At 40.5% G+C, this 12,961-nt stretch overlaps 1 protein-coding gene across 1 annotated transcript in view; it reads right to left on the reverse strand.

Moving 5' to 3' along the window:
* Window positions 1-5,311: 5,311 nt before the first annotated feature.
* Window positions 5,312-12,961, reverse strand: part of PRMT8 (protein arginine methyltransferase 8) — a 107,150-nt gene continuing 99,500 nt past the window's right edge. The window contains exons 9-10 of the mRNA XM_090041129.1: window positions 9,138-9,259; window positions 5,312-6,917 (exon numbers count right to left, since the gene is read on the reverse strand). Coding sequence (XP_089897255.1) covers window positions 6,834-6,917; window positions 9,138-9,259 — 206 coding nt within the window. The 3' untranslated portion in view covers window positions 5,312-6,833. The remainder of the gene's footprint in view (window positions 6,918-9,137; window positions 9,260-12,961) is intronic.

The following is a 12,961-nucleotide window of genomic DNA, read 5'->3' on the forward strand; positions in this document are numbered from 1 at the left end:
GTTTGTTATAACTTCCCAGGTATAGAATCTAATTATTGGAGGTTTGTCTTAAATTTGTCAACCTCCCACTGCTACAGCAGGGAAAATAAATCTGGGGAGTCAGGTAGCCCTTTTGCTCCTCCAACTTCTTTTCCCTGTACTTCTTTCTCCTCCCCCTTACTGTTAGACACTACTTTCCCTGAGCACAAGGAAGCGAGGAATACATTTGAAAAAACTGACCTTGAAAAAAACATAACTTTAGCGATTTTCATATATTAACCATAAATTTAGTTCACCCAGAAATTATGCATTTTACCTTTTTTTGAAACTGCTCCAAGTTTTAGCATGGGCACTGAATAATGCATTTTTAAATAGCACTTTAACAGTCACTTAATGAGAGTACAAACCATGCATGATATTAGTTTGAAGCTGAAAGATTCATTTTTATGCTATGGTTCATTGTGCTGGGCCCTACTAAAGTCAACAGGATTTTAAGCCTTGGTGACTCAGAGTGTGTGTGTGTGTGTGTGTGTGTGTGTGTGTGTGTGTGTGTGTGTGTGTATTTCAGATCCCCCCAACAAAGTTGCCATGTGATAATTAGTCCCCACTTATGACTGGAACCAGCTGTTCTTTTCATGAGTTCTGGGATCCTCCAAAAGTGGAGATGAGACATAGGGCAACCTGGTCTAGCTTCACTTCACGGAAGGTGGGGCCACACTAGTCATATGTGATAGACTGAGAGAGGAGCTGACAGAGGGATCCTGGGTAAACTTTTGGGTCCCCGTTTGGTAACGTTTGCCAGACATTTAAGGCTGGTGAAGAAACAGGAATCATTGGAAATGGGAAAGGCACAACTTAGCTGTAGGAGTGAAGAGGAAGTAAAAATGTATGCAGTGTAGTGGCTTACCATGACTTAAAGAGTTGATGCTGAGTGGGACTGTGCTTAATGGATACTGCCATATGTTTTACTCAGATGAGTTCCACTAATCTATACTTGTGGTAAGTACTATTTTATAGTCATAAATAGTTGAGTGTATTTAATTTACTTAGTTGGTTTTCATTATTCAGCACATGCTATTCTTAGCAGCAGTTCAAAGATAAACTGTATTTAATGTAGTTTCCTTGTATGCAAGTGCAACACAAGGGACTCTTCCACCCATGTTGGTTGGGGACAAAAAATTGTCTTCTATTTGAGTAAATATGGTATGCACAAAGTGAGCTTCGGGTCACAAAAAATTATTCATCTCTGACTTAACTAATCTATAATAGGCTGGGGACTGACTAGCTAAGCAACAGTTCTGCAGAAAAGGGCCTGGGGGGTTACAGTGGACAATAAGCTGACTACGAGTCAACAGTGTGGCCTTGTTGCCAAGATGGCTAACAACATACTGGGTAGTAGGAGCATTGCCAGCAGATTGAGGGAAGTGATTATTCCCTTCTGTTCAGCACTGGTGAGGCCACATCTGGAGTACTATGTCCAGGTTTGGGGCCCCTACTACAGAAAGGACGTCCACAAATTGGAGAGAGTCCAGCAGAGGGCAACAAAAATGGTTAGGGGGCTGAGGCACGTGCCTTATGAGGAAATGATGAGGGAACTGGGCTTATTCAGTCTGGAGAAGAGAAGACAGAGGGGATTTAATAGCAATGTTCAACTACCTGTTCTCAGTGGAGGCAAATAACAGAACAAAGAGCAATGATCTCAAGTTGCAGTAAGGGAAGCTTAGGTTAGATATTAGGAAAAAATTTCTCATAAGAAGGAAAGTAAAGCACTGGAACAGATTACCCAGGGAGGTGGTGGACTCTCCATCCTTGGAGGTTTTCAAGATCTGGCTAAATAAAGCCTTAACTGCGATCTAGTTGAGGATGGTCCTGCTTCAAGCAGGGGATTGGACTAGATAACTTCCTGCGGTTCCTTCCACCCCTAATTTTCTATGATTCTATAAGGTGTATCTCTGCTCTATTTTTATTATATATACATGCCAGCAAGGGCTGTTATACAATGACACAACCTATACCAATATATATATATATACACAACACCCTTCATACATCAACATAATGTACCATTGAACTGGTCCTGTGGCTGATTTCTTGGGTTTCATTTGTTGTAAAGTCCTTGATAAAGGAGATGTCCTTGATAAACGAAATTCAAGAGCTTGAATCCAGCAGCATAGTTCAGCACAGAAAACAAAGGGTCAGCTTAAGGTTCGGTGGGTGGTGACAGGTAAATGAGAGGAAGTTGAATAATTTCTACAGCTGGGGAGAATATTCAGGAAATGTTAAAGGTGGATTTCCAGACTTCCTAACATGTAGGATATTCTAAAGCTACACAATATTTTTAAAATAAATGTAACATTGGGTTATTTTGGTGACTATATAGCCTCTATTGAAATATATTTTCCTCTTAATTTTTTTTAAGGTCAGTTTCATTTGCAGTTTTGTTTTAATCTTTGTATTTTAGTCCTTTCTGATCAGGAAGAAAACGCTGTAAATTCCCATAATCCATAAACTTAATTATGGTATACGTGTGACAGAAATGATTTTCCTTTCTTACACATTCAGTTTATAGCCATATAACACCACAGGGTCTGATTTTTCATTTAATTAAAGTCCTTGTATATGGTAAATTGAGAATTGAACCCCACTGACTATAACTTATGCCAGGGTAAAAGAGCAGAATTAAATCCAGACTACTGGTGAAATTCCTTTTCATGGCATTTTCAAAAAGAATGCAGAAAATCTACAGGCATTTTATACACATGCTCCTGGAGCGTGTGTGTCGGGGAGAGAGTCAGTTTAATTAGAGCGGCTTCAATACCTGCTCTAATTAAAGTGCCCAGAGAATCACATGTATCAGCATCCCCACACATGAAAAATGGTAGTGGGGGCACTTTAGCTAAAGCTCGGGGAACAAGCATTACTTAAAGTGCCCCCACCACCATTTTTCAGTGCAGGGAAACTGATACACATGATGCTGGAGTCCGCTGGAGAGCGGTAATGCCCACGATCCAGCAGACTCAATTATTTGTGTCTGCTCTGGCACCCTGTAATAACAGCACATCAGAGCAATTCCCAAGTGCACCATAAATGAACTTGGGTGCCTGTGTGCGATTCTTTTCCACTCTGCTCAAGTTCCTGAAAAACTGAATACAAAAGGTGGGTAGGTTTTTCTCTTTCTCACTGTTTCTTTTCTCACAGACTCCTGATAGATGTTCACTTAAAGGTGCAATGATCCCAACAGTCATGCCTCCTGCTATGACGCCATGCATGCGTGGCAGGAAGCACAATTGTGTGAGATCAGATATCAGATCCCAATCGCACCATATACTGAATGCAGAGGAAGTCCATGATTGCGACTCTGGGTTCCCTGGCACTGGCAGATTGGGTGCTTTGACAATCAGCTGTCTCCAGGGAGACATGAGGCCATTTGAACTTCCCTGTGGCTCCCAGAACGAGCCAACATTCAGCTGGTTGTTAGCATATCAGTAGTGCCCCAGTTGAGTCCTGGAGCAGTCTTCATTTGCAGGTGGCTGGAAGGGACAACCCCAGGGGCTTGAGCCCTGCCAGCCACTGATCAACTGATCAGGATAGTCTAGGGGTTAAGCTGGCAGGGACTGCCCTGCGATTCAAAGCCAAGGCCTGTACCTGCCAGTCAACAATCAGGTGATCAAAATGGCCCTGGGGCCATTTCAATCTGCTGTCAGCTGGCAGGGGCTGCCCCAGGGCTCAAAACCCATGGCAGCCACTGCCAGCTGATGCTCAGCAGATTGGGACTACCCCAGAGTACCCCAGGGTTGTGGTATGGAATGCCACAAGTAATACCTTTATGGCTGGTTTGTGATTTTTATGGAGCCATAAATTCTATGAATGTGTGGCCAGTTGCTATTTCTGGTACAATTAACACCTTAATCACACCAGAGACATGATGTGTCCCAGGGGGTCTCGGTCTGAAGGGTCAGTTGATGGAGTGGTCTGTTACAAAACTAGATGGATTCATGGATTTTCCTGGTCTAGAACAGGATGGAATAGTGTCACACTTAAGCACCTAAATCCACTTAGATATCCAACAAGTAGAGTAGAATCTGATTCATAATGTATTTCTTCCAATCCTAATGCATTTGCTTTCTCACTAGAGATTCCTCAACTTTTAAGGATTGGTGAAAACTGCCAAAAGATTCCTTTTCTGGAATAGTAGGCATAATCTAGCTGGTGTTGTACTGGGTACCCTTAAGTTTCTTTGTATTCATTGTGACTTGGGGATGCTCAGCATTTCTCAGGAGATGCTCAGCACCTTGCATTAGAGAGCCCTAAAGAACCTTGAAAGCATGAGGTGGTTAAGATGCCTTTTGGGGCACCATTTCATTGAGTCAGCTTAATGGGACCCTGGCTGTATAGCCTTAGATTTATGCCATTACAGGATAGGAATATCATTAAAGGCTGATCCTGCAACAGTGCAACAACTAGAGATTTACCAGTGGTTTCCGTTGGAACAGAACCAGGCGGGAATAGCAGCATTAGAATAAGGAGGAACTTTTCCATGGTTAATAGTTGGAGAAGGTGGGCAGAAAGGGAAATATGCACCATTCATTAAATTCCATTTCAAAGGCTGCCTAATGGTGTGACTGTGACTAAGTCTTTACAGCTATAGCTGTTCCAATGAGGTCTACAAAGTGACGATGTCACATATTCAAGAGATGCAGGGGAAGTGTTATCAGAGGATTAAAATGTTGTTAGCTACATCACTGCATTTAGTCCACTTCAAAATAGTTCCAAATGCAACACCTGCATTTTAATTTTCTTGTTCATTTTTATTATTTTGCTATTTAAAAAGAAATCCTTCCTGTGTTTGCTTTATGAAACACCCAAATAAAAGGGGACACTGGTTTTGCATGAAGTACTGTCAAGTGCACAAAGGAAAGAAAGGGCAAAAGTATTTTCCCTTTCTATTCTAGTCAGCCCAGCAGTTACTTTTAAAAGAGTGGATTGAAACAATTTAGATAGGAGCATAATATTTATGTTGAGAGGAACTCTGTATATAATGGGAAAAGGGGACATTTTTTGCTATCTTTCCTGCATTCACACTGTAAATAGTCAGTCAGATAAATAGGATTATTTAAAGGGGTAAGGCCCTACCTATTTTGTGAGTAAAAGTATCAGCAACTGACCCAAAGATAACTATAAAAAATGTTTTAAAGGGATAATAATTAACCGCACAATAAAGTATTTGTTTTACTGCCAAATTACAGTTTAATTTCATTCTACATAGATACCATGTACCATGATCCCAAGACCATAATCTTTAGACCATAAGAAAACGGAAGTACTGTACATCTCTCTAACGAAGTGAAAATCAATAGAAATGTCTCTAAAAAGTGAAAGCTAACCATCGTTATATTGGCAAAACTAGAACCTTAAAAAAAAAAAAAAAAAGCTTATGGATGAGTGTACACCTTCAGCACTGTTAGCTTCTCATAACTTCAGGCCCATTTCATTTGCAGCTGAATAAAAAAAATCAGAGAGAAAGCTAATTAATTGTATCCAATCTGTGACAAGAACACAGTTTTGAGCCTAGTATCATTAGTGGTTGTAAGACACAAATAAGGGTGACACAACATTTAATTCATTACGGTATGATTAAATGCCCAACATTTATATATAGTAAAAAATGTTGATACATACATATCAAGGAATATAAATAGTTAAAATATTAACTATAAGCTGAATATATTTAAAGAAAAACGATGAGTGGAGTCAGGGAGGGGAACTACAGACATCTTCATAGTACCAGAAGCTACAGGATTTTTTAAAAAAGCATTGCTCCATTTCAGCAAACAGTTACCACTGCACTCTTGAGACTAAGATTTGCAAGTTAAAGTGACTTATCCAAAACATCACCAAAAAAGTAAACACCAATCCCCCTCCCCCGCTTTTTAGAGAGAAAATGATTTTGTATGATGTTGTTGAGAGGAGAACTAAACTGTGACACGGCCAAAAAGCATGAATTATCTACCATGTTAAAGGCCCTGCGCTCACCACATTCAAATACCAGATGTCAAATTTAAGAGGGTCTCATGCAAAATCCAGCTACAACAACTCATCACAAAATGTTTTAAGATGATGAAAGGTTAGACATTTTTTCCCTAAGTAACTGACAGACTGCCATCTCTGAATGAGATAGAAACAAATATTTAAAATTGAAGGTATATATTTTCCAACTCATACACTAAAAATAGCTGCTGATTTTTCTATTACCTTCTAGCTCACACTCACATTCAGCATGGAATATCCCATAAAGCTACAGTGGAGGGCAGTGAATGAAAGCCTGATCATCTGTCTAGCTAGATTAACACCAGAGCTAATACTGTTACCTTTCCATAGTTGTTTAATGGGAAATAAATACTAATCACAAAACAAATTCCTATTATGAAGCAACAGCATCCTTCTGATGTACAATATATAATTCCAGTAATGCCATCATGACAATGTGTTGTGGTCTTTTGTTGTAAGGAAATTGACCTAATTATCTGTAACATGCAAAGCTTGGAAGAACCAGAAATTCATAGTAAGTTGTACAATTTATATGGGTGTCTTCTGCCATCCTAAAGTTAACCAGCATACTCAAGACAGTTGCTTAGTTTGCCTATATGTTTAACAAAAGATACAGTTCTGTATACTGTACATTCGTTGTAGAGCTCCGTCTCTTGGTGCTACCAGCAGGAGGGATCAAGTTACCGACTTTCCAACCAAGTAAACATTCTAGGGTCTAAGGTAAGAGTCCTGCAAACAATTGTTCTTAGCTTGAAGCGCAGCAGGTCAAGATTTGATACAATTCTGTATTTCCAGAAGCTCTCGTGCTAGCGCATTTTGTAGTCATTAGATACTGACGTTTCACACAGCTGTCCTTTAAAATCCAAGTCTACTGTGAAATCCAGGTCACGCTGTAATGAAAATTTAGACATAAGAGGTAACTAGATAGGTCACTGTATGAATTCAGTTACCTTTATTCCACCTAAGAGAGAGTATAGACTCATCAGCAGATGCACACAGTGGAAATTTGTTTTGCTTTCACTGAAGTAGCAGAACAAATGTTGCCCAATATAATTTATGGTATAATCTACAACTGTGTCATCTTTGCATATGCTTTGTGGCTACTTCTTCATGGGTGGTGTTTACACACAGGAATTTATTGAAATAGCCATTCCAGAAGAATTTGTCTAGTTATTTCAGGCCAAGTCCCCCACTGATACTCGTATTATGCAATAAGAGTGACTGTGCAGGGAGCAATTCCAGAATAGCTGTTTCGCTAAATTTTCAAGTGTAGATAAACCTTTATTTATTATTCATTTTAACTTTTGAGGTTAGTTTCCTAATGGGGAAAGTTTGTGTCTTCCCAGCCATAGAATATGAAGTTCTTGGTCTACAAGCTTTCAAAAGGGTCTGAAGTTTTATAATCATTGAGCGCTTATAACTCCTACTATTGCCAAGAACAGTTAAAGTGCTGAACACTTCCGATAATCAACCCATTGTTCAGGTGCCTAAATTTTAGTGTAATTGACTGTTAGGCTGACATTTCCATTTCTTTCCATCATGAAGGTGCAGTCTCGTAATCTAAATGCATATGCTGACACAGTCCTGTTAACCTAGCTTTGAGGAAACTTATCTAATGATACAGTGCACAATGGTAGCAATTAAGTAGGTAGTGTGCCCTTTTTCTATTGATCTTCCTGTGAGGTATGAACTTCAGACCTTAATGGGATCATTTGAATGACAGTATTACTGAAGCACATATTACTTCTTCCTCCTTCCCCATCACCAGCCATACTATTTCTTTATATGTTGCAAGAAAGAAAGAAATTGCAGTAATTTAAAATATAACTATGTTAAGGATGAACTCTTAAAACTCGCAAAGTTGGAGAATAGAAAAGCTAAAATTCCAGCAGCTATGACAAAAAAAGTCACTGTAGTATAGATATGGACTATTTACTAGTTTGGCTTTTCTGCTTCAGGAACTTGTTGGAATTTATTTCCCCACTTGGAATATTTTATTTTATTTTATTTTCTGAAAATTCAAACTCCAAAATATTTCAGTTCAGAAATGACTTTGCTGAACTGTTGTTTGGGTGCTTCATGTTCCTCTATGAGGAGGGCTCTCTACTTAGATGACCTCTCTCATAATGCACCATGTTCTTCGTTCATAGTGAAGGGAAGCAGTTGCCTCCTGAGAATCCTTGGTTGGTGGCAATGTTGTTTGTGTCAAACTCAGCCTCTAAGGAGGATGGGATCCTGACAAAATGGAACTATAAGCACCACGGCATGTTATCCAAATCAAAATATTTCATTTTTCAGCTGGAATATTTCATTTTGAGGAGTTAGGGGGCCTTTTTTTTTTCCAACCAAATATCAGTGCTTTCTCTTGGAAAAAATAGCTCTGGCAAAAGGTTTTTAACAGCCCCTAGGCAGGGCTAACTCAAAGCCCACTGAATTCAATGGGAGCTTTTCCACTGCTTTTTATGGTTTTGTATTGGTCCCTACAGGGCATATCGAAGAGGCTCAGCATCTACAACTGGGGTCAGACTCCCTGAAAAAAAAGACAATTGTGTTTGTCTCTGAGAAAGAACATGGGAATCTATTTTTCTGAAAGCCTAGCAATTTTGTTAATTGTCTAAATAGGATGTAGATTATTTCTGAAGATGTACTCGCTTATCTGGGAGCTGATGTGGGAGCTGTAGTGCTGTACAGCTGCAGAGTTCTTTTGAAATCTGACCCCAAATATGCAACTGAAGTATTTATTCCTGATTGCCCCCTATTGAGGTCAGCGTACATTTTATCTCTGATTTCAATCATGGCAAAACAAATGGCTTTCCTGCATTTGTCACCAAATGTGAGCTATAAAGAGTGCAGGTTTTGCAGGACATCTGGCTTAATGCAGTAGCTGGAACACTTACTCTTTCCCATCCTAACATTTTTTGCAATTTCAGTCCTACAACAATTAGCATTGTATTAACATAGCCACTTGCATACACATTCACTGAGATTAGGAATGGATTCTGATGACTGAACCTGAGTTTAAGACCACTTAACAGACTTGCTCTGTTTACTGACATCTACAGTACTTCTTCCATTGTGGTTGCAAATGATAAACAGTGAAGTTGGCTCACCACATTTTTTGCATTTGGTTTCATGGATATAGTTCCATAGATTTCTTCACCTCTCCTCACTGTTAGGTAGTCCTCTAAATAGAAGACAGTTTGCTTCCAGTGGGTGTAGGGAGCATCAGGGGCTGCAAAAGAAATGTTGGCATTTATGTGTAGGAATTAGGCTTTGGGATGTATTTTAAAAACAGAACAGTAGGTTTAGAAAGTGCTTAGAAAAATTCTCTTTTCATGCCACATTTCAACTTGAATATTATAGCAACACTTACATGCTCTCATCTACAATGGTGTAATTTTATTGATTTCAGTGGTTTCTTTTCTAACTTACACTGGTATAAGTCAAGGCTGAACTTTTTGAGGGCTTTCATTTTTAAGATCTCAGAGCACTGCTTGAGAAGAGTAGATATCACTATACCCCTGGGTATAAGGAACCACCCTGTCTAAGAACCATTAATATAAGTTGAAACTTCTGGTGGATTTTTTTCCAAATAGAGGTCATTCAGCTACTGGCTCTGCTGTGGCAGAAGTGTATGTAAACATTTTGCTAACCTACTGCACACACATTCACAAACTGTGAAATTCTGGTGGCTGAAAAATGTGGCTGACCTGAAAATCTTCCAAGAGAGGGGCCACTGAGATCATTTCTGAAATCTGTCCCTAGGAATGTCGTTGGTGTCAATTTTGCTGCTTGGTTTTAAGAAGTCTATAATACTGTAGAGGGAATTACTAAGACAATTGCAACTACAGCAAGTAGAGAAACTTTTCATTAGACTAAATTGAAAAAAGCCTCCCTCCTCCCCCACCCCGAAGAAAACTCTTTGCAGGGTACCTAATACAGAGTGTTAGGCTTTTTAAAGGTTGAAGAGAGGCAGAGAAACTTTGAGCCCTCAATCCATTCCAAGTTCTGGCCCCCACTCCCTCCCCCCCATTTATATTCTGTGCCTGTATGCATGGACAACCCTTCGTGAACTCATCTGCATGGCCATATTCAGATCCTACCTAATGCCAGTAAGTAGAGTCTACAAGAATTTAGGCAACTAAAAGAGATGAAGGCGAGGAGTGAATGAGATAATCTATTGTTCAGCGTTTTTGCTGGTGTAATGTCATGTCAATGGATTTAATACCAGCAGGGAATCTGGCCTTTGGACTTATGTATCCCACTTCCAGGAAAAATTAACATGGAGCAAATAGATCATGAAAGAAGCAGTTGCCAAGTTGACCATGCTATGGCAAATCCTAAGATGAGGTATGAATGTATGCTTCTATGAAAGTCCATAGTGGTTTACACCTGCTAAGCATCTGCCCATCTTCCTGCCTACTGTATCACTTCCCCCATCTCTTTCTAATTATTCTTCCACTTCTGTTTGGAAGAATAAGACTGAACAGCATCTGGAGCAGGGATGTTGTTTTCTTTTAAATTAGTATAACAAACAGTATTGTGCATGCTCCTGGAAACAGGAAGGTTAATTATATTATAAACAAATAATTCTCACAGAGAGTAATGTTTTACTTCCCTATAACTTCTTACCTGGAAGAAGGTAAGAAGTTAAGGCTGAAAGAGAAAACTCCACCCAAGGGTGCTGAAAGAATTAGCCAGTGTCATAGCAGAGCCACTGGCATGACTGTTTGAGCACTCATGGTGCTCAGGGGATTTCCCAGAGGACTGGAAAAGGGCCAGTGTGGTCCCTATTTTCAAGAAGGGGAGGAAGGAGGATCCAGGTAACTATAGAACAGTTAGTCTCACATCTATCCTTGGGAAAACCCTTGAAAAAATTATCAAGGATCACATCTGTAGGAGTCCAGTGGATAATATAATGCTGAAGGGCAACCAGCACGGGTTCATAGCAGGTAAATCCTACCTGACTAACCTTAGATGCAGAAGTTGAGGTAGATGTCATCTACTTGGACTTTAAGGAGGCCCTTGATATGGTATCCCATCCTATTCTCATAAACAAATTGAATGGCTGTGCCATAGATGATTACACAGTCATGTGGGTGGCAAATTGGCTTAAGGGTCATACCCAGAGAGTGGTGGTGGATGGGTTGGTATCGACCTGGAAAGATGTGAGCAGTGGGGTCCCCCAAGGCTCGGTCCTTGGGCCGGTGCTGTTCAATACTTCATCAGTGACCTGGATGAGGGCATGGAAAGCACTCTGTCCAAATTTGCAGATGACACAAAACTACGGGGCCAAGTAAACACACTGATGGGAAGAAATCTGTGGCTGTGCACTTGAAGTGCCTGCCACTTTAAGGGCTGAATCAGGCAGCCAGCAGGTGGTTGATTGTAGCAGCCATTTTAGAAAGCTTGCTGCCTATATAAACAGAGCAGGTTGCTGTTGCCAGCCCAGGCAGAAACATCACCTGGCTGAGCTTCGTGGAACATCTAGCAGGTAGGAGTTGGAGGCACTTGGTCCTGGGCATGACCTAAAACTGCATCCTGCCAGGGAATGGTGGCCTAGTGGGGCTTCTGGTGTGGCCATGTCTCACTCCTTTGAATGTTCTCAGAAATTCAAAACACCCTCCCGGTGTCAGGGTAGTGTACACTGCAAGTGCGTCTCTGCCATGGCCTCACTATTCACAGGAAGCATTGCCATCTGGCATGCTCCACCAGCCTGTTCCTGCTCATCTGTGACAAGCCTGGAAATGAGGTTGTAAAGCTTCTCCAGAGGTTCCCCTGCTACTGCTCTTGATATCTGTGTCCCCAGTATGCTTCAGAATATCAGTGCACTTCATGAGTATATTCCTTACTAGGGCAGTAGGTATGTGATGGATTATTCTAGACATTTCAAAAGTTGTTCTTGGTGGTTGTAAGTGAGGGTTCACAGTGGTGATTTTTTTTGGGGGATGCCTTGGGTTAATAATTGCCTGTGAAAGGAGGGGCTGGAATTGATGGCTCAGGAAGTCCCTTTAAGTCCTGTGTTCCTATATAAGTGCTGGATAAGTCCCTTAGTGGAGTCTCTATGACTCAGTTCCCCATCTGTAAAAGGCTTCCTTTCTCTCTTGTCTATATATGTTGTAAAACTTGGAATAGAGATCATCCTTTACTGCCAATTAGTTGTGCAGACATATCCCAACTGAACTATTTTACATCACCTAATTTAATGGAGCCCTGGTCTCAGTTGTGCTACTACTGTAATACAAATAATAAATAAATTAATTCTATGGCTCTTCAGATATGCTACCACATAAAGACCCATTTTCCACTTCTTCCTGGCTAATAAAACAATCAAATCTTATGCTAGAAATCTTTTGTCAATCATGATATAATCTATTTTAGTCTCCCAGTTCTGTGGAACTATAATATAATACCTTGACATCTTCCCACTTAGTTTCCACAGATGATAGGTACTGATCTTTTATCTGGATCTATGAAAAACATGGAGCTGGCTCTTCTGTCTCATACTGCAGTAAACCAAAGTTTTCTAGGGATAGAAATAGACATCGACAAAAGACGAGGATCAGCTGTGCCAGGATGTATCTAAACATAGCTGATCTGCGTCATTAAGAGAAACACGTCACCATTAATGTTGTGGGACAATAGGCAGTGTGTTTTCCCAGGGCTTGAAGAGTCTGGTCCTGTGCACCCCAGAAATTCCCTGCATGATTGGGCCCTTCAAATCCCAGGAGTGCCTGCCTGACTTGCCCTGCTTACCAAGATACGTGCCTGGGATGTCTAGGGCATGTCCTGGGAAGGAAGAAACCCCAACTTTCCCCACACACCAAGATGCACCCCCGAGATCATCATAATCATAAAAACTTATGGTTGCAAGGGGCATCAGGAGGTCATCTAGTCCTACCTCCTGCTCAAAGCAGAGCTAACCCCAAATAGA

Source organism: Crocodylus siamensis, chromosome 4 (genome assembly GCF_052110815.1).
Source record: "Crocodylus siamensis isolate JL-2025a chromosome 4, ASM5211081v1, whole genome shotgun sequence".
NCBI lineage: Eukaryota > Metazoa > Chordata > Crocodylia > Crocodylidae > Crocodylus > Crocodylus siamensis.